We start from the raw sequence: 21,136 nt of genomic DNA, 5'->3' as shown, positions 1-21,136 counted from the left end.
GTGAGCAAGTAATTTGGTATTTCGATGCTGTACTCTGACACTGTTTCACAAATATTAATTACATCTTATTTATATTTTTCATAAAAGTACCAGCTTTGAGCAAAATGTCGGAAAATCCTGGACCCTGGGTTCTAATTAACCCAGATCAGATAGAAATTATCAAAGATTTGAGTCCAGCTCAAATCTTTGACCCAGCTGGACTGGGTCTGTAAGAATTGCAGGTCCAAGATCTACACCCAAGTTATTACCCTTTATTTCTTTAATAGAAGAGCTAATAAACAAGAAACCCCTCAGCAGGTAGTTCCTGATGGCTTGTGTGTCACTGCACAAACACCACTATCTTCTTATATCAAAATATACATTAAACTGTTGCTGTTGAGAGTAATTTTCATTGTACATTGTGTGATTTTCCCATATGGGTTAAGCACAAGTGAGTGCTGGCTGAAATGACATAACATTAGAGGTAAAAGCTGAGTTATGTTTTGTGTTGCAAGATCAGCAGATGCACAGTTCAGGGTTCATTTTTAGGGCTCATTTCTCCTCCCCAAGCTCTGCCCATGCCAGCACAGCCTGGATATAAAAATAATGTAAATAATTTCTTATGGCTTGGAGACAAAGTGAATGGAGACAAAGGGCTCATCTCAGCTATAAAGACACATGAAATAATTCCCACGTGGATTTACATCGATTATAGTGAAATCTTTGCCAAACTTGAATATCATTTATTTTCCTCCACCTATAACAATCTCTGATCTTTTAACCAAGCCTTTCCAGACCGGGGACTGCTGCGGCCGTGTCGGTGTGGAGTTGATGCCCCGGCGGATCCCACTCTCCTCAGGGGAACCCGCTTCTCTCGCCATTCCCGCTCCCCTCAGGGTTTCCCATTCCCATCTCGCTATTCCCTCTCCTCTCAGGGCATCCTGCTCCTCCCGCCATTCCCGTGCCCCTCAGCTTTTCCCACTCCTCCCGCCCTTCCCGTTCCCCTCAGGGTTCCCCACTCCTCTCGCCATTCCCGCTCCCCTCAGGGGATCCCGCACCCCTCAGCGGATCCCGCACCCCTCAGCGGATCCCGCACCCCATCCCGTTCCCGCCAGCCCTGCGCGCCTTAAAGCCGCAGGCTCCTCCCGCGCCGCTCCCCGGCCGATGCCCGCGCCGCACCCACCGTTGCCCCTTTAAGGTTACCGCGGCGACGGGCCCGGGCGAGAGCGAGGCGCATTGACGTCAGGGCGGGCGGGGCCCGTCCGGCCGGTCGGTTTCCGGTGCCGCCGCTGCAGCGAGGCCGCGGCCGGGCCGGGACGGGCGGGGGGTCCCGGCGGAGCCGCCGCAGGTGAGCGGGGCGGGGGTAGCGGCCGGGCGGCCCCGGGGCGGCGGCGGCGGCGGGGCTGGGGGCGGCGAGAACCGCGCGGAGCGGGAGGCTGCGGCCTTGGGGCGGGGCCGGCCCGGCCCGGCTGAGGGAGCGGGGCCGGGGCCGCGGCTCCGGGGCTGCTGCGGGGGCAGCGGCACCTTCTCGGGCCGGTGTCCGAGGGGGCCCCGCGGGCTGTGGGGCCGGGCCCGGCGGCGCTTCCGCGCTTTGGGCCGGTTTGCCCCCGCGGCTCCGAGTCCCCCGCCCCGGGGGTACCGGCTCGGTGCCGCCCCGGTGGCTCCGGGTCTGAAGCGGCCGCAGCCCCGCTCTGCGTGAGGGGCTGGGCTGGGCTGGGCGGGGCAGCCACGCCTTGGGCAGCTCGGGGAAGCTTTGGGATTGTGCAGAAAAAATGGCTTGTAGAAGTAAATAGCGGAGTTTTCATTTTGCCCGTGATACCGCATTTCCTGCCCCGCTCTTGCCCTTCTCGCGTGGCCCGTGTCCCCTCACGGAGCCGCCGGGGCTGCTCCGTTAGCGCTGACCTTCACCGTGCGGGCTGGCAGAACAAAAGGAGGGACTGGAGAACTTCTGGGCGCTTTGTCAGCCCGTGGGAAGGCCACGCTTTGTGTTTATGCAACGCACAATACACGTGTGTGTGTGTGTGTGTCCTTGAGCAGGGATTAAGTGTGACAGTCACGACACCTGGGTGAAGTGTTGGTAATTCCGTATTAACTCGAAGCCTTCTGTAATCTCCAGCGGCAGAATTCATAGGGGCACGTTGTTGTGTTGCCTCTGTGCCCTCGGTTTTCCTGCTGCTGCATCAGCAGGATAAACCCCATGATGTGACTTCAGTGACTTGTCATTTCTCAAAATTATTTTGACTGAATCCGTTTTTTCCCTTTCAAAAGCTGATCCCGGGATCAACATATCTTACTGCATATAAATAAGCTGTTGCCACACTCCCTGTACCAGGTAACTTTTCTTTATATTTCATCCAAAAATGCCCTGAGAAATTCTTTCCTGTTTCTTTAACTCTCACAGTGTTAATTTTCTTATGAAAAAAATGACATGAAATGTGTGTCTATTTCCATGTATATGTAAAAATGTATTTTAAAATGGTTTTAAAACCTTGTGGTGGGCTGAGCTAGGCTAGATGTTAAGCACCCACCAAAACTGCTCCATCACTGCCCTCTTTAACTCAACAACAGAAGGAAAATATAAGGAAAGGTTCCTGGACTGAGATAAGGGAGAGATCACTCAGCCCTTGCCATCATGGGCAAAACAGACTCCACTGGGGGAAATTGGTAATAAATTAAACTAATTAAATTTGAGTAGGATAATGAGAAATAAAGCCAAAACTTACAAACATCTTCCTGGCCCTCTCCCTTCTTTCCAGCCTTAACTTTACTCCTGATGTTCTCTGCCTCCCCTCAGAGGATGGGGATTGCAGTCAGTTCCTTGCACGCTGTCTCTGCTGCTCCATCCTGCTCAGGGAAGGTCCTCACACCTTCCCCGTGGCAGACAGTCCTCCATGGACTTCTCCAGTGTGAGTCCTTCCTGCAGGCTGCTCTCCATGGTCCATGCTCCTGCCAAAAAACCACCCCAGCACAGGATTCCTGGGGCTCACACCCTGTGCATTCCCCTGCTCCAGTGTGGGGTCCTCCACAGGGCTGTGGGTGGATCTCTGCTCCCCATGGATCTCCAGGGGTTCTGGGTGGATCTCTGCTCCCCTGTAGATCTCCAGGGGCTGTGGGTGGATCTCTGCTCCCCATGGATCTCCAGGGGCTGTGGGTGGATCTCTGCTCCCCCATGGATCTCCAGGGGCTGTGGGTGGATCTCTGCTCCCCCATGGATCTCCAGGGGTTCTGGGTGGATCTCTGATCCCCATGGATCTCCAGGGGTCCTGGGTGGATCTCTGATCCCTGGTGGATCTCCAGGGGCTGTGGGTGGATCTCTGATCCCCATGGATCTCCAGGGGCTGTGGGTGGATCTCTGCTCCCCCATGGATCTCCAGGGGCTGTGGGTGGATCTCTGATCCCCATGGATCTCCAGGGGTTCTGGGTGGATCTGTGATCCCCCATGGATCTCCAGGGGTTCTGGGTGGATCTCTGCTCCCCTGTAGATCTCCAGGTGTTCTGGGTAGATCTCTGCTCCCCCATGGATCTCCATGGGCTGCAGGTGGATCTCTGATCCCCTGTGGATCTCCAGGGGCTGTGGGTGGATCTCTGCTCCCCCATGGATCTCCAGGGGCTGTGGGTGGATCTCTGCTCCCCCATGGATCTCCAGGGGCTGTGGGTGGATCTCTGCTCCCCCATGGATCTCCAGGGGTCCTGGGTGGATCTCTGCTCCCCATGGATCTCCAGGGGTCCTGGGTGGATCTCTGATCCCCGGTGGATCTCCAGGGGTTCTGGGTGGATCTCTGCTCCCCCATGGATCTCCAGGGGCTGTGGGTGGATCTCTGCTCCCCCATGGATCTCCAGGGGCTGTGGGTGGATCTCTGCTCCCCCATGGATCTCCAGGGGCTGTGGGTGGATCTCTGATCCCCATGGATCTCCAGGGGTTCTGGGTGGATCTCTGCTCCCCCATGGATCTCCAGGGGCTGTGGGTGGATCTCTGCTCCCCCATGGATCTCCAGGGGTTCTGGGTGGATCTCTGCTCCCCTGTGGATCTCCAGGGGTTCTGGGTGGATCTCTGCTCCCCATGGATCTCCAGGGGTTCTGGGTGGATCTGTGCTCCCCCATGGATCTCCAGGGGTTCTGGGTGGATCTCTGCTCTGCTCCCTGGGCTGCAGGGCACAGCTGCCTCACCATGGGCTGTATCACAGGCTGCCAGGGGATCCTTTCTCCAGGGCCTGGAGCACCTCCTGCCCTGTTGTTCCCATTTACTCCCACTCCTCTGTCTGGCTGAAGCAGCCATTTCTCCTTCCTCCTTAGATCCATTGTCCCAAAGGCTGTGTCACTGTCACTGATGGCTCAGCCTCAGCCAGTGGCAGTTTCATGTTGGAGCTGACTGGCATTGGCTCTGTTGGGCGTGGAGGAAGCAGCCAGCAGCTTCTCACAGAACCCCCCTGTGCCCCAAAATCTGGAGTGGAAACCCAGTACAAACTTGAAAGGGGAGAAAAATCTGCTTAGGAACATTTTTGAAAGTGTCATAGCTGAAGTCTTTAGAAAACCTGGCCTCATAACAGAAGTTTAAAGCTGTACTCTTCATTATTTACAGTTGCAGAGGTATTTTGGGATTGCAGTGTATCCATGAAAGAAGTGATGAGCTATGAGCAGGTTTCAATTACACAGGAGCTTTTTAGGAGCCATGTCTGTAATCCATAACTTCCGATAGCAAACCCTGCCCTGACATTTTGGCTTTGCCTTCAACCTGAGCATGTTTCACTTCCGAATGCTGCCCGTGCCTGGCCTCTCACATTTCCAGCTCCCACCCACCTCTCTCCTGGCCCTCGTCCATCCCCATGACCCCACACAGCTCCTGACAGGAGCCTCCAGTCCTACAAAACCCTCAGTTCAAGCAGCAGGAAATTCAGGTGGAATCTTCCCTGCCTTGGAGCTCTCACAGGGCTTGAGTTGTTGAAGCTTTCTCAGCTTTTCCTTTTCTGCCTGTGGCTGTAGAGCCCCCAGAGTTTTGATTTCTGATTTCTTTCCAGGTGCTAAATAAGTTTCAGCATTTTCTTTAGCTTAGTTACTGCTCTGGTAGGTAAAGGTGTTTTTCTGCTGTGGTGTCAGTAAGATAATGCAGCATAACTTTGTTTTAGGCTGCACCATCTTTGTTTCCAAAGTAGTTTCCAGTAGTTATGTATTATTTAACCTTCTCTTTTTGTTCCCTTCAGCCATGGCAGCTTCCAGCAGCAGCAGCAGCGAGGAGGAGCGGAGCCTTCGGGAGTGTGAGCTTTACATCCAGAAACACAACATCCAGCAGCTGCTGAAGGATTGCATTGTGCAGTTGTGCACAGTGAGACCTGAACGACCCATGGGATTCATCAGAGAGTACTTTGAGAGACTGGAGAAGGTAAAAACACACAGGCTGGAACAAATTAGATTGAAATGTATCTTTGTCATTTAGGGGCTGAGCTGCAGATTTCACCAGTTGTGCTGACTGTTTGAAATTGGAAGTGGTGCTTTTGGAAAACAGATCCTGTTTTCCAGTAGTTTGTGCACCTCTGTCATACCAAAGCCTATAGGACTGACCATAAGGTGACAAGGAGACTTACCCAGGTGTGATCCCAGCCCAGTGCTTCCTCATGGAGGATCCACAGCATGCATGGGTGTGTCTGGAGCTGGAGAACTCTGGAGACTGACCTTGCTGGATGCTGCTGAGGGCATTTGGATTCTTATATTGATTTCCAGTAATGTGGGCAGAGCACAGAAGTGGTGCCAGTGGTATTATCCAGGCCTAGTGAAGATAAATGAAGTATTTGCATTGCAGATCTCTGGAAGAGCAAGCCTGTTTGTGCCTTCTCTTGGGAGTTCAGTATTGCTGTCCCTCTTGTGTTTGCCCTGAGGTCCCTTTGGTGCTTTTGTTGTTGCTGGAAGCATTCTGGGATCTTGGGAATGGAAAGCATTCAGAGTTGAAACAGTGATTTCACACTCTTCTGACCTGTTAATTGTGTCTATTGATCACTAAGCAGGTAGGAAAAGGAGTTGCAGTGGAAATGGGAAGATTAAAGGCTTGTGCAGAGGAAAGGTTGGATGCAACTGTACTCAGGACATGGAATTAGTAAATAATGCAGCTGTGACCTTGTGCAGCACTTGTTTGCAGGTGCTGCTCTCAGTACTTACATAGGGCACTTAAATATTTATCTTTTTTTTTCCTAGTGAGTTACTAATTGCTGCTATAAAGAAGAAGGAAATTAACATTGGAAATCGTAAATATGTCTGATGGAAATTGTATTTTAATGGAAGTTTTCAGAATAAATATTAGAAAATGACCAAGGGCTGCAGGCTACCTGCTATAACTCTTAATTTATTTGGGGAACATTTTGCTTATGAAATTAAGAGCTCTGACTTTTTTTGGTTGTGTGTATCAGCAACAAACCAGTGAATAATGAGGTTCTTAAAAATCCCTTGTCCCTGCTTGTTACAATGACTCCTCCCCCTCCTTGGATTCTTGAGTTTTGAGGTACTGCTAGGCTGGGAATTTTAAAGCATCACCACAGGTATCTATAGACAAAATTTTACCAAGTAAACCACATTACTGTGCTTAGCATAAATCCTAAACCAATCCATATGTGGGGATATAAAATGGGATTATTTGGGTGCTTTTGTGCAGTGGATTTATGATCAACATGCAGTATTTGGGAACTTAATTTATTTTTTAGCAAGATAACAAGTCCAGCTCTGAATTTAATGACATGAATGTTGGAATTGAATAAGTTGATGATTTTATCCTGGTGCACATTGGCTCTTTGTGTACTTGGTCAGCCTACACTGAAGCTGAAAACAAAACTGGTTAGGTAATGTTTTTTCCCCTCAAATTGCTCTCACAATTTTGGTCAGGGTCTTTTCTCATGGTTTCCAAGTGCCCTCTAGTGCAGCTGTAGCTACAAGTGAAAGTGGAGCATTTTTTTGTTGCCTCCTTTGGTTTAAAAGTTGCTGCAGCTTCCTCTGGGTGGTTTCCCCACTCAGCTGGGCTGGGCTGAGTTTCCCCAGGTGCTGTGGTACCTGCCCAGCTCTCAGGGTCCCCAGGGGCTGGGGTACCTGCCCAGCTCTCAGGGTCCCCAGGTGCTGGGGTACCTGCCCAGCTCTCAGGGTCCCCAGGGGCTGTGGTACCTGCCCAGCTCTCAGGGTCCCCAGGTGCTGTGGTACCTGCCCAGCTCTCAGAGTCCCCAGGGGCTGGGGTACCTGCCCAGCTCTCAGGGTCCCCAGGGGCTGGGGTACCTGCCCAGCTCTCAGGGAACAGAGCAGTGAGCATCCTGTGCTGGGCAGGCAACTCCTGACATCCCTGGCTGGAGAGCACCAATGCTCAGTCATGTTATTCACCAGCTCCACCCCAGCCCTCAGCTCTGCTACAGCAAAAGTGCCTGAAGCTCACTCTGCTGCACCTCCCAAATCATGTCTGTTACACCTGTGATAAAGCAGAGCAACTTTTCAATGTGCTTGCTGAATTTTCCTCTCTCTGACTGAACCTCAACCCGTGTTTTTTTTAATAAGATTGATTTTTGAAGGAGCATCATTGAAGACTGAAGTGAGCTTGCTATTTTCTCTCTCATTCTCTTGACAAGTCATCTCTTGCACTGCACACAAACAGAGCTGATTCACTGTCATGTTATTAAAATATGTTGAAGAAATTTAAACATGCTTTAGAATTTCTGTTCAGAAACATTAAAATTGCTGCCTCCAAGATGGTTACAGCTACTGTAGGAATTCAAATGTCCTCCTCTGGGTTATGAAAGCTGTTAGATGAATCTAATTACTACTCATTGATTGTATAAATGGTTTATTTGATCTGTTTGTGGTGTGCTAAGGCCTCTGTTCTCCTTGCTGTGCAAACATGTGTGGTAATAGCAATACCTGCTAAAAGCTGTAATAGCTCTTCAGTGCTGGGCTGGGCTGGGCTGTGTAGTGCAGCTTGAGCTCTGGAAATTGAATGTAGAGATGATTATTGCAGCCTGCCAGGTGAATCCTGGCTCGTGGACATGCCTGTCCTCTGGAATAAGTGCATTGAAATACTCTGTGTGATGCAGTTATGTGCACATCAGGCTTTACAGAGAGCTGGAATTAGGAAGTGTGATGGACATGTAGTCACTGCCCCGTTCCCCACCACCTGCCCTGCTCAGATATCTGAATATTTTCCCATTTTCCTCAGTGTTTCTTTTGCAAAACAAGCTACTTTAGGAGGATATCCTGTGCAGTTGTGAATTTCTGGCAGAGCTTTTTTAAAAATGCTTTTATAGCTTCTGAATGTTTGGGTTTTTTTAAATATGATATAAATGAAATACTCATTATCAGAAGGAGTTGAGGCTGTATCTGGTGCAATGACAATTAGCAGGTTTTACAGTGTGCATAATTCTGAAATTGTGAAGGTCTTCAGTAGCTGATAGACCTAAATCTGAGTATGTGAAGTGTCATCACTTCAGTATTACTTGGAATAATTGAAATGGAATTAAAAAACATTGGTTATTTGTCAGAAAAAATAAGGCTTGCAGTTCATGACTGACACTGAAAATTGTGAACTGCCTCATCAGCTGAAAGACCAGGTCAACACTTGGATGTAATAAATAAATTATCCCTAAATCTTTCTCAGATCCTGGGAATGTTTACAGTGATGAGTACAGAGCAAACTGAGTGTCCTTATCCATGATTTGTTTAATGTGAGGAACTTCTAGACTTGAACACACAAGTTTTCCTCACAAACACTGGCTAATTCCAAAGGTATCTGGGAATAACAACTGCTACCCTTTCTTTAGGTCCTGTTGCTGTAATTGTTCTCTGATCTATTGGTGTAATAAATGGGGGTTAGTGTCAGAAATTGTAAAAGGTGTGTATTGAAGATGAAATTGAGATTATAGGATGTTGTGGCACAGGGTTGTCTGTCAGTGCAATATGAATATCTGGAGATTTATAATTTAGTTGATACAGTGATGTTTGGGGCTGATCTTGGATGTCTTTTTTAACCTCATTTTATGGTTCTATTCTATGATTTATCTCAGGGAGAATCTTATTGATGAGTGTGTGTATGGACTGTTTAGAGTAACTGGTCTATTTTAATTTAATACATTATTTTACCCATATGTGTCTTGTTTCTGTGTCCATCCCCTACTTACTATTCTAAAAAAAAATGTTAATATTAAATTTTGGGTCAGACAGAAGTTACCATTTATATTTTTTTGTGTTAATGCAGTTTCCTTCTCCCTGAGTAGGGCATTGCCCTGAGGAGTCTCTTGAAGAGTGTTTTGATAACAACTCCCTCACTGAATGCTGCTGAGTGCTTCAATCTCTGATCACAATATTGAATATTTTATGTGATACTGGAAAAAACCCAGCAGCTGGTGTTCACTTATTTAAAAAGTGTCTTTTTTAATGGTTTAAGTATTTTGTATGTGAACTAACATGTTCTGTGGTTGATGGTGAGGCAGTTTGCACCAAACACTTACTGCTCAGGCTATTTTTAATTTCATCTCTGTTGAGACTCCTTCCTCTAAAATCAGAGGACAGAAATGAGTTTTAAATACATTTTGCTCCCATGGTTGGGAAATGTGGCACCATTTGATCAATGGGCAAAGAGCAGGAAGTGAAATGTGAGGCTGTGGAGCTCCTTGGCTCTGGGAGAGGGGCAGTGGAAACTCCCAGGAATGGGGATCCCATGGCCCTTCCCTCAGGCTGGTGCTGTTATCCAGAGCCTCTGCCCAGCTGGGATCAAGGACACTGGGACAAACCCAGCTTTCACAAGGGCTGGAGCTCTGGGAGAACAGATGAGTCCTTGTTCTTTTCCAGAAAGTCCCAAACCCCTGTTTCCTAACGCTGAGAAAGTCATTTGAGCTGTAGTGATGTCAGTGCTCTGACTCCAGGGTTGGCTGGTTTGTTTTTAATCTGATTTTAGTTGATTGAGGTGAATCTTCTGAAGAATCAAATTTCTGTGTGGCAAGGTAATTAGAATTTGTGTTATTGTAAGTACCCTGCTCTTCTACAGTATCACTCCAACACAATAAGTAACTGAAGGAAATAAGGAAAACAAGTAACCTTATGCAAGGTTTGCATGTGGTTTGCATAAAAAAATCCCACTTTGGCCTCCAGCATCCTTCCTCCAGCTCTTTTGAAAGCAGTGTTCATGTTTCTTTCTCCCAAAATAAATGCTGGTTAATGAGTATCAAGTTGGTCCATGACTCAACCTCTTTCAAAAGCTTCTCATGTAGCATGGATTTCTGAGGAATTGCCTCTCTGTCTTTCAACTCTAAAAAGGCTTTAACACCTCACAGCTGAGGGGAGGAATTGGGGTTTGCAGCTGGGGAAGTGCCTTCAGCATTTGAGGAATCTCCTCATCACCTGTTGAATACACTGGCAGAAACCAGAATCAACTTGTTCACACCAGTAGTTTAATAAATGAAGAATAACTCAATAAAATAAACACCATTGTGAAGTGAGTGGTAGGAGTGAAAGGCACATGTACCACGTGTTTGTGAAAGGGCTTTGATCTCAGATGCTGCAGTCTCCTGTTTGCCTTAATGTGGGAATAATGGTACACAGGAAGCTCCCTGGTGTTGGCAGGCTGGGCTGGAACATGATACATCACTGCTTTTTTTTTCTTTCCCCCCTTTGGATTATGTGACACAAACATGTCTTCCTTCCTGTTTAGGAGGAAACAAAGCAGTTGTTGAATCAGCTGAAGTCTGGTTCTCGCTCCGACTCCCGGGAGGACGAGATCTCCCCTCCTCCCCCCCTGAACCCTGTGGTTAAATACCGATCACGACGTGGGGCCATCAGTGCAGAAGTCTACACAGAAGAGGATGCTGCCTCTTATGTTAGAAAGGTGCTCTGACTCTTCAACCTTGCTCAAAATTACACCCACAATCCAAGAGTTTATCTGAACCCACCTTCTGTCCAGGGCATTAAATAACACCAAGCTCCTGGAGCCTGTTAATTCCTAATTGCTGTAAAAAGCAGACCTGCGTGTGTGGCTGTTTAACTGGAGGACAAAATAACCCATCATGCAATTAAACCATTCATGCATTACTTAGACCTGTTCCCTTTGAAGTCATGTATATTTAGATGTGCATATATTTAGATATATAGAATGTGCTTCCAGTTATTTGGCAGCTGCAACAACATTTGGCCTAATGGCAGAGCAGGCTTGCTGCTGTTCCCAGGAAAACACAGGTTGAACAGATATTTGTCCTCCTGCAAAAAGACTTACAAACTGAGCATGGAATTATGCTTTTCAGTTGCATAAAATAATACAAGATTATATTTTCCTTGTTTTCAAACTGTCTGTAAACATTTACTATATTTGGGGTTGTATTTATAGTGCTTGAAAGAAAATGGAAAAACTCAGCCAGTGTTTTGTAGCAATTTAAGTTGTTTATTTACCATGGGAAATGCAGAAATTTTTCATGAGAAAAATTAACCATTTGCTTTCTCTGATCCTCTCCTAGGTTATTCCAAAAGATTATAAAACCATGGCTGCTTTGGCAAAAGCAATTGAGAAGAATGTGCTGTTTACCCATCTTGATGATAATGAGAGGAGGTAGGAGGAAGTCTTGGTGGGGTTAAGCTTTGTGGAAGGGCAGAATTCAGAAGAGCTAAATGTGTCACAAATCTGCAGTGGTCAGTGGGACACACAGAGCTCCAGGAGCAGTGGGGATGGCTTGGGGGTACAGATGTGTGGAGTTGTGCAGGTTTCTGGCTGATTTTGGTGTCCTCTCCTTCAGTGACATCTTCGATGCGATGTTCCCCGTCACTTACATCGCAGGAGAGACTGTCATCCAGCAAGGCAAGTGACACTGTGTGCTCTGGGCAGGCATTTGGGGGTGGGCAGCTGGCCTAGTGCTCTTAGTTTGTTTAGTTTTTAATATTAAAGCAGGCTCACTGCAGCCACACAATTTCTTGTGTTCCCTGAAGCACTTCATACTGAAGTGAGGAGTCAGAGCCACTGGAGGAGGATGAGGCTTCCTTGCAGAGATTATCTGTTGGGAATATTGTCCCTTGGTGACTCTGTAGAAATGTTGTGTCAATTTATGGATCTGGTTGGCCTTTCCAGTAATCCTGGAATTGCTGCTGATCTCCTGGGCACCAGTAGATGTCCCCTTTCATGGGGCTGAGAGGAGTGTGAAATCAGCAAAATGTGATGTTTCACCCTGCAAACTGCAAAAATTTGCCAACCGTGTTGGAGTCTAAACATCAAATTTGGCAGAGATGCCAACTTCCTTTGTATATTCAGTTTAGTGTATATTCAATTTTTTTTCCTCTTCTTTAGGTGATGAAGGTGATAACTTCTATGTTGTTGATCAAGGAGAAATGGATGTAAGCATTCCTGGTAGTTTATTAATGATCTGTTCATTCCTAGAAGAAGAATACTCTGATATTTATAGGCCTCTTCTACAGACCCTGCCTTTAGCAGCTTTGCTCATTTTAAGTTCTTACTTACAGAAGTTTGTTTTGCCCCTTAAGAGCTCAGTCTGGCTGCACAGACTGAGTTTAAAAACGAATTATTTGGACACAATACAGATGTGTTAAGCATGCAGGGTGGAGTTGAAGTGTGGGGCAGGCCTTAAGAACAACCAGACTTTTATTTTCTAGCCCAGCTCATTCATAGCTGACAGACCTTGTTGAGGTGTTGTTTCTCAGGAGTCTGTGTGTAGAGTCTGTGCATGAGATGTAGAAGAGAATCCCTTTGTCAACAAAAATTCAAATTGTGCTGGGGTTGGGAACATTGATAAAAGCCTGAAATGATCAACCTTAGTAGAGATGTGAGAATTCCCTTGTACTCCCAAGGGAGTAGAGGGCAGCAGGAAGCTGAGGGGTGTCTGACCATGCTCTGCCTTGCAGGTTTACGTGAACAGTGAGTGGGCCACCAGCGTGGGTGAGGGTGGCAGCTTTGGAGAGCTCGCCCTCATCTACGGCACCCCCCGAGCTGCCACCGTCAAAGCCAAGACCAACGTCAAGTTGTGGGGCATTGACAGGGACAGCTACAGAAGGATCCTGATGGCAAGTAGCCCTCAAAACCTGGATTTATGCTTTGGGGGTTGTGTATCCTGGGTGTCTGTCCTTCTGCCTGTCCTTTGCTGGAGTTATTTATTTCAAATCCTGCTGTCTCTTCAGTAATCAGAAAGCTGATTACTCAACGTGCATCTCTCAGGCACAGGGCAAGGGGGAATCTTGCATTAGTGAGCAAAACAATGCCAGTATTAAACTGAGCTGAGGGTGAAATAAGGCTGCAGTAACTGCTGAGTACTTTAGGAATGTTGCTCAACTGGAATATTACTGAGAGAACTCAATTTCAAAACATTTCATCTTGTGGGTTTGGGGTCTGTGAGACAGAACACTGTGTGTCTGGTTAAATTTGTTTGTGTCTGGAGTTTTAGAGTAGACAGAAAACTTACTTTGTGTCCTTTCCTTTTTTTTTATAGGGAAATACTTTGAGAAAGAGAAATATGTATGAGAAATTCCTTAGTAAAGTGTCTATATTGGGTAAGTGAGCAGATTTTTGTTCTGGAGTGGAATCAGTTGGCACATTGTAATGAAGCTGTTAACCCAGCATTATGATGATTACAGGCTGTTGTGGTAACTCATCACAACTGCTTCTCTGCATCAATCCAAAACAGCTCTAATTCAGGTCTTGATCACTGCTGCACAAATGCAGGCAGAAATACACTGACCTCTTTATAAATACAGAGCAAAAGGTGTAATTGTGCCTTGGGAAGACACTCCAGTAATGAACTCTTAACTCTGCAGAATCTCTGGACAAGTGGGAGCGTCTCACTGTGGCTGATGCCTTGGAACCGGTACAGTTTGAGGATGGGCAGAAGATTGTGGTCCAGGGAGAGCCAGGAGATGAGTTCTTCATTATCTTGGAGGTAAGCAAGCTCAAAATTATGAGCTCAGAACTTGACTGTTTTTTGGTTGTGTCCCTAAGCAGGCACTTGGAGAAGAACAAAACATAACAGTGTACTTCCAGAGAGTCATTAAAGAAACATCATCTTGCTGAACATGCAGTAACTTGGATTTAGTTTTGCTGTTTTCACAAATGGTACTTCCAGGAAAAAAGTAACAAGTTTCTGACTGAAAGCAGTTTATCTTTTTGAGAGTAGAGACCTGTTCTAGATAGCTGGTAATGCCTTACTAGTGTTCTGTCTGGTGGTTGGTGTTTTTTCTGGCTTTTTGCTAGTCATACTATAATATATGTACTGTTCTGAGGAAAACCAGGAAGAAGTCACTGCTGTAGATATGTAAATGTTCAAGATGTTTAATGCTTAGAGAGGAGAGGAGCAGTTGTTCTTGAATTGCAGTTAGGTGGACTGTGAAGTGGCTTTTGAACTGAGGCATCCTAACAGTTATTTGTGCAAAGCAGCTGATTCTGTGTGAAATTCATGTTTGGAGTGATGCTGGAAATTGCAGTTGTTTGACTGCTGTCATTTATTGAAGGGCACAGCTGCAGTGTTACAGCGCCGGTCAGAAAATGAGGAATTTGTTGAAGTGGGCAGACTGGGACCTTCTGATTACTTTGGTGAGTTATGTTGTGACAACTGTGGCTGCAGACACCACTGTCACCATTTTGTCTGTGCTGTGTCAATGTGGAGATGAGATGGATTTGCTTAATTACTGTTTTGGGCTCCTGTGGTTGCTCTCAGTGTCGGGTGAGTATCAGTCACTTGGCACTCAGGTGTGCACACAGGATGTGATTGTTCCACACTGCTTTACTGCAAAAGAATATTTGGCCTGACCTCCCTGCCCTGAGCAGAGCTAAATTTTTAAATGACATTGTATTCCTCAGGGCTGTGTCCAGTTGAGTTTCCTGTGTCTCCAGGGATGGAGATCCCACAGCCTCTCTGGGCAGTTTCATTCTCTGTCTAACCAGCCTTGTTGTGCAGAGGTTCTTTCCTTCGTGCCTGACAAGAATTTCCTGTTCTGCAGCCTGTTGCTTTCTCTCTGTCTTTCCCTGTGCAGCCTGGGTTTGTCTTTGTAGTCACTCATTACACAGCTGAAGACAGCAGTAAAATAAGAAAATTCCTTCCTTGGTCTTCTGTTCTCCAAGTCAGACAGGAACCTGGTCAGAACCTGCTCTTCAATGGTTAAACACAGCCCTCTCCCTCTCAAAACTCCTAACAGTTTTCTCATGTTTTGGGTAGTTCCTCTCTTTCCTCTTGCTCAAACCTTTTGGTTGTCCAGGTTTTCAGCTCTGTAGATGATGTAAGCAGCAAATCCTCTGTTGCAAGGCCTGAATTGGGATGGGCTTGAGTGCATGGGTTCTGCCCAAAGGCCTGCTTGGCTCGGGATCCAGGACTAAACTTCATTCTGTCTCATTTCATATTTTCTAATAATTCCCTCTGTGTTCTCTTGAGTTTCCCACTCTGAAACTAAATATTATCACAGTCATTGTGTGAGGTGCTGCAGACCTTTCCTTCAGGGGTTTAACTCTCCCTTAGACCCTCCTTATTCTTTAGCAAGCCTCTCTTTTGGAGGCTGCTGAGTTCAGGAGTTTTAATTGGGCACAGAGGAAAAGTTTTCCTCATTTCTTTGGAACATCCCTTCTGATAATGCAGGCAAGTGTTCTCCAAGGAACACCGAGTTCGTTTCTCAGTCCTGAGCGTGGAAAGAACTCGAGTCCAAAACCAAGCAAACAAAACCCCAGAGCTGCTGCTCTGGTTTCTTCCATGCTTGTTGTAGGAATGTTAGGGGTTGTTTCTGTTTCTGATAACAGAGGCTTGTTGAAAACTTCATTTCCAAACATGTTGTTCAGCAGTTGAAACAAAGCTTTTGGCATGTTTGGGCAAAACTTAAGAAATGGGATCCAGTGGGACTTCAAAATGCTCCTTTTCCACAGCCCCATGACAAAGTCAGAGTTTTGATTCTGGCCAGCAATGGGTCAAAGGCTTCTGTCTGGTGCATGAATGTTTTATTTGTTTGTTTACTTCAAAACCATGCTCTTGTTGTCCTGAGTTTCCTAGAAACACCAGAATTGAGCAGTACTATTAGAAAAATAACTATTTGTTGGCTAGGAAAATTACACTGTGAATTGAAATATGACCTGTCCTCAAAGAGACACATATTGAAAATTTTTTAGGCTTTTTTCAGAGAGACTTGAATGTGAACAGGCTTTTTAATAACAATCCATAAGTAGGTTTTTTTAAACTACCTTCACAGTTGCTTTTATTGTAATTACTTAGGTACTTGTTCTGAGCAGTGCTAAAGCCTGAATTACCTTCTCTGCAATTTCAAGTGGAGAATGTTGTTATTGCAGGTTATATACATATTACACATATATATATATACATATAAATACATATATTTGCAGGTCCTCCCATGGCAGGGAGGAATGATGAATCTGACTCCATGTTCTCAGAAGGTTATTTATTATTTTATGATGCTATAATAATTAAAGAATGCTGTAGATATGTAAATGTTCAAGATGTTTAATGCTTAGAGAGGAGAGGAGCAGTTGTTCTTACAGTTGGGTGAACTTTGCAAGGACTGTGAAGTGGCTTTTGAACTGAGGCATCCTCACAGTTATTTCAGCAAAGCAGCTGATTCTGTGTGAAATGAACTAAACTATACTAAAGAATACAGAAAGGATACTTACAGAAGGCTAAAAAGATAATAATAAAAACTTATGACTCTCTGCAGAGTCCTGGCACAGCTTGGCACTGATTGGCCAAAGAGTGAAAACAAAAACCAATGAAACAATCTCCAAACACATTCCACATGAGCACAACACAGGAGAAGCAAATGAGATCAGCATTGTTTTCATTTTTCTCCGAGGCTTCTCAGCTTCCCAGGAGAAAAATCCCAGGCGAAGGAATTTTTCAAAAAATGTGAATAGCACAGAGAAGGGTCATTTCTCTGCCTCTTTTTCCCACTGATTGGTAACTCTGCTGTTTCTGCTGTCCCAGGTGAGATTGCTCTGCTGATGAACCGTCCTCGTGCTGCCACCGTCGTGGCTCGTGGCCCCTTGAAATGTGTGAAGCTGGACCGGCCCCGGTTCGAGCGCGTGCTGGGCCCCTGCTCGGATATCCTCAAGAGGAACATCCAGCAGTACAACAGTTTTGTATCACTGTCTGTCTGAAACCTTCCTCCCTGTCCAAGCCATGCTTCACGAATGCAGACTGCTTCCTTCCCCTTGTGCACAGCCACATCGCCACTGGCATTTGCAGCTTCCTGTCCGGTTAAAAACAAAAAAAACAAAAAAAAAAGAAAAAAAAAAAGAAAAAAGAAAAAGGAAAAAAAATAAACTGCTTATCATGGCACTGTCATTAATTTAGAGCATATTATTTCTGTGCTCTCTGTCCCATTAAATTAATAGAAAAAGTTCAGTGGAGACGTTTGCTTCTCTCTGTGCACCAGTGTCCAACTCAGGCCAGTGCTCAGAGACCTCCTGGCACCACGCCATTGCCATAGAGTGAGGAGGTGACAGTAAAGGGGGGGGAAAAGTTCTTTTAAAGGTGTTTCTCAAATTATTGGACAGATTTTTAGGCTGTGGTCATCACCTGCTGTATTTCTTTTCACATGAGAGCTACCCTTGTAATTGAGCTTCTTGGGGCTTGGGGTTTCCTGGGTTTCGTTTTCATTTTCTGGGTACTGTAATCCTAGGTTCAATCGTGAGGCATCAGCTGCTAAGAAAGCCACAGCTGGAATTTACCAGTATAATTGTTCCTGTGTCTGCTGGTTTAAGATTGCTTAGTTCTGTTCTTGTCAAGTGTAAATCAAAAGCTTTCCAGGTTAATAGTTCTGGTGAACTACTTCAGCTGGTGATCCATTTGCTGACTTGCCGCAACTGATCTTTTCCACTTGTTCTTTCTCCAGCCATAGATTTGCCATTTAAAACTCTTCCTGTTCCAAGTGGCAAGAACCAAATGCTCCATGAAATGCCTGACTGTGGTCTGTAGTACATAGATTGGTGTAAGAATGGTGCAGCTGTCCAGCTGTTAGTACTGTTTGAGTGCTTAGATTGGCGTAGAAGTCGAAAGCAAACATTTGATTTTCCCTGTGGATTGTTTTGTTAATCCTCAGTTGACTTTTAAAAAATCACCATCAGTTCAAGTGACCCTTTGTTACCAGGGAAAATAAAAGCTGAGTGTTTTGGCCAGTATCAGTTGCAGGTGACAAGATTGCTGGTCTGTAGAGCTCCATTATTAGTAGAGAACGTGAGGCAAAAAACCTGAATGTTTGAACTTTCCTGCAACACTCAGTTGTTTTAAGTTTTTAGAGCTGTCAATTCATCATTTTAAAAATGGTTCACTATAAATCTAGTTCAAAGCCAAAAGGTGCATTCTCTTTTCTTGCTTATGGAATTTCCACCACACTTATTTAATCCCTTTTTTTTTTTCCCCCCCAAGTTCAATCTGTTGCGGAGTCTTAAATGTATTTCAGTATTTCCCAGCTTTGTGTTCCATTACTCTGTGCTCACCAAGACTTCCCAAAAGTTTTTACTGAATTCCACGGTTCAATAATTGTAGGCAATTTTTAAGGTTTCCTTTAAACTGTAATTTATATCAAGTAGCATAGGTTTGTATTTGGGAGTGACAGCAAGCAGTTTGGCATTTGTTGTGCAACTACTTTAACGATGGAGCCCTTGTTTTATTTCCTTTCTGAGGTGGAGTGGATGCAAATCCAGCATTTTTCCAGGCATGGACAGAATCAGGAAGAGTCTGCTAATTCATGCAGAATAATACTGAAGGTATCAAGCCTTTACAAAAGGTTTCAGGGTATTTCTGAAACTAAAATCCCAGGAAGGGGATTGAAATGCTTGTGGTTTGAGTTCTCTATTCAAGAGATGTTGAATAGAGGATTTCTGCCAGAGTCCTTAAGGAATAAGTAAATGCTACCTTTTTTTGGTTCTTCTTTTTTCCTCCTTTTTTTTTTTTTGGTAAAACTTTTTTCTTAAGTTTTGACTCTGCAGGTTTTTTTCTTCATATGTGTTTTGTGTTACATTAAAGCACCAAAAACTGTGTAAACCAGTTAGAGCTCCACAAAAAAAAATGCACATTTTTTTTATATAAGGCTTTCTAATCAAGTTTCACTACTGCATCTTTTTAGCTTGCTGTTTACTCCCTTTTGTAGTTTTACCTACAAGATTTTAAGATAAATCAGCTAAGTCTGAGTTAAATATTAAACACAGTTATAGCTTTACCTTTGTGTGCAATTTCAATATGTTTGAAACCACAATTGGCATAGTTTTGCCTTAGCTAACATTCAGGGCTTTAGAAGTAATTTTTTGCTAGTCTATCTTCAGCAAACTGATGAAGTCTATTGCCCTAGGAAGCTATAGTCAACCAGAGGACCATTTTTGTATTGTTACCTGACTCTATAAGTCTGATTTACTGTATGTGCTAATATATTATATTATATTCCTTTTGTTATAGATTGTCCTAATGGCAGGTAAAGCAATAAAATGATTTAAATTCTTAAATGCAATCAGCCTCTTTTATTTTATTCCCTGCCCCTACGTGGTGTTTTCCTTTGGCTTTAGAGGATGTGTTATGAATGAGGCAGCAGAAAATAAGCAGCTTAATGGATTAAGCTTGGTGTAAACTCCAGAGGGGTGAGTTCAGGTCCTGGCTTCCCCCTGGAGCCTGGGGAGAGCTCAGCCTCCACGTGCCAGCCTGGGAATTCCTCTGCACTTGGACCTGTGTCCTGTTTGATCTCTCCCAAGGTGTTCATTCCCAGCCCAGCCATGATTTTTGGGTTTCTAAGTTGGCTGCTGCCATCTGTGCAACCCCTTCACGAGCATGTGATGGATAATCATGAATAAGTTGTGGTGGGAAATGGAAAAAGGGGGGGTTTCCAGCTGTGATGAAGCAGGAAAACAATTTGAAGAGTGACCTGAAGCAGCTCACACTTGGATGTGTTTTCCAGCCAGCTCCAAGAAAGCTGAGTCACCCAGCTTTGAAGGTCCAGTAAAAATGTATTTGTCATGTAAAGGAGAATAAAAGTAAGAATGACCCTGTACCAGCCATTTAAATATCCATGGGTATTTCCCTCACCTGCCCTCCCTTTCCCAATCCCCTCCACTGAAAAAAACCAGGCTGAAAACAGAACTTTTATTACATAAAATGAAACTTTAAACCCTCCACTTCCAGCCTTATAACTATAAATACACACTTTATAATTACAACTTTAAATTTAAGCTTATCTTCTGTTGCCATGTGCTTCCTGTTGAAGCAGCAAACAGTCACCATTCCATGGCAGAAGATGGAATTAATTCTGGGTTTGTCCTGTGTGGGGAGAGCACAAAAAGCCACCGGTAGAGGGAGATAAAACTTTGGGAATTCACTGTTCTGGACAGAAATAACCAACAGAGCAAACGTGCTGAGAAGGAGACAAATCCTCTTATTTTCATAATTCTCTGTCCACGAGAGTAAAAACGTCTGTAAGTCCCAAGAGTAAAAAGGTCAAGAATCTGCTTGAGACTGTTGAAAAGTTGGAAATACAAGGATTTGTCTGAACCACAATTTGGGAGAGACTAAAGGAGCCTGGAGTGGCGTTTTTGGTGGGGTTTATGCGGGTTTTTGGTGGGGTTTACGTGAGGTTTTGGTGGGTTTATATGGGGTTTTTTGGTAGGGTTTATATGGGGGTTTTGGTGGGTTTCTGTGGGGTTTTGGTGGGGTTTATATGGGGTTTTTGGTGGGGTTTATGTGGGGTTTTGGTGGGTTTATATGGGGTTTTGGTGGGGTTTATGTGGGATTTTGGTGGGGTTTATATGAGGTTTTTGGTGGGGTTTATGAGAGGTTTTGGTGGGTTTATATGGGGTTTCTGTGGGGTTTATGTGGGATTTTGGTGGGGTTTCTATGGGGTTTTTTGGTGGGGTTTATGTGGGGTTTTTGGAGGGTTTGTGTGGGGTTTTGTTGGGTTTATATGGGGTTTTTGGTGGGGTTTTGGTGGGGTTTATATGGAGTTTTTTGGTGGGGTTTTATGTGGGGTTTTTGGTGGGGTTTATGTGGGATTATGGTGGGTTTATATGGGGTTTTTTGGTAGGGTTTATGTGGGGTTTTGGTGGGTTTATGTGGGGTTTTGTTGGGTTTATGTGGGGTTTTGGTGGGTTTATATGGGGTTTTGGTGGGGTTTATGAGAGGTTTTGGTGGGTTTATATGGGGTTTTGGTGGGGTTTATGTGGGGTTTTGGTAGGGTTTATATGGGGTTT

The 21,136-nt window shown here is 45.2% G+C and overlaps 1 protein-coding gene across 2 annotated transcripts; it reads left to right on the top strand.

Annotated features, from left to right (window-relative positions):
* The first annotated feature begins 1,227 nt into the window (after positions 1-1,227).
* Positions 1,228-19,410, top strand: PRKAR1A (protein kinase cAMP-dependent type I regulatory subunit alpha). 2 transcript variants are annotated; one of them, XM_066565909.1, is made up of 12 exons: positions 1,228-1,327; positions 2,248-2,311; positions 5,178-5,356; positions 10,640-10,813; positions 11,436-11,527; positions 11,712-11,773; positions 12,257-12,303; positions 12,829-12,987; positions 13,410-13,470; positions 13,735-13,856; positions 14,425-14,506; positions 16,890-19,410. In XM_066565909.1, exons 3-12 carry the CDS (start codon positions 5,180-5,182, stop codon positions 17,060-17,062), a joined length of 1,149 nt encoding a protein of 382 aa, XP_066422006.1. In that variant the 5' UTR covers positions 1,228-1,327; positions 2,248-2,311; positions 5,178-5,179; the 3' UTR covers positions 17,063-19,410. The 2 variants fall into 2 exon arrangements, with proteins under 2 accessions (XP_066422006.1, XP_066422007.1); XM_066565910.1 differs by lacking the exon at positions 2,248-2,311 and having other exon boundaries at positions 1,236-1,327.
* Positions 19,411-21,136: the final 1,726 nt, after the last annotated feature.

Source organism: Molothrus aeneus, chromosome 26 (genome assembly GCF_037042795.1).
Source record: "Molothrus aeneus isolate 106 chromosome 26, BPBGC_Maene_1.0, whole genome shotgun sequence".
NCBI lineage: Eukaryota > Metazoa > Chordata > Aves > Passeriformes > Icteridae > Molothrus > Molothrus aeneus.
Note: the sequence above shows the minus strand (reverse complement) of the source record. Positions and strands in the feature narration are given on the sequence as shown.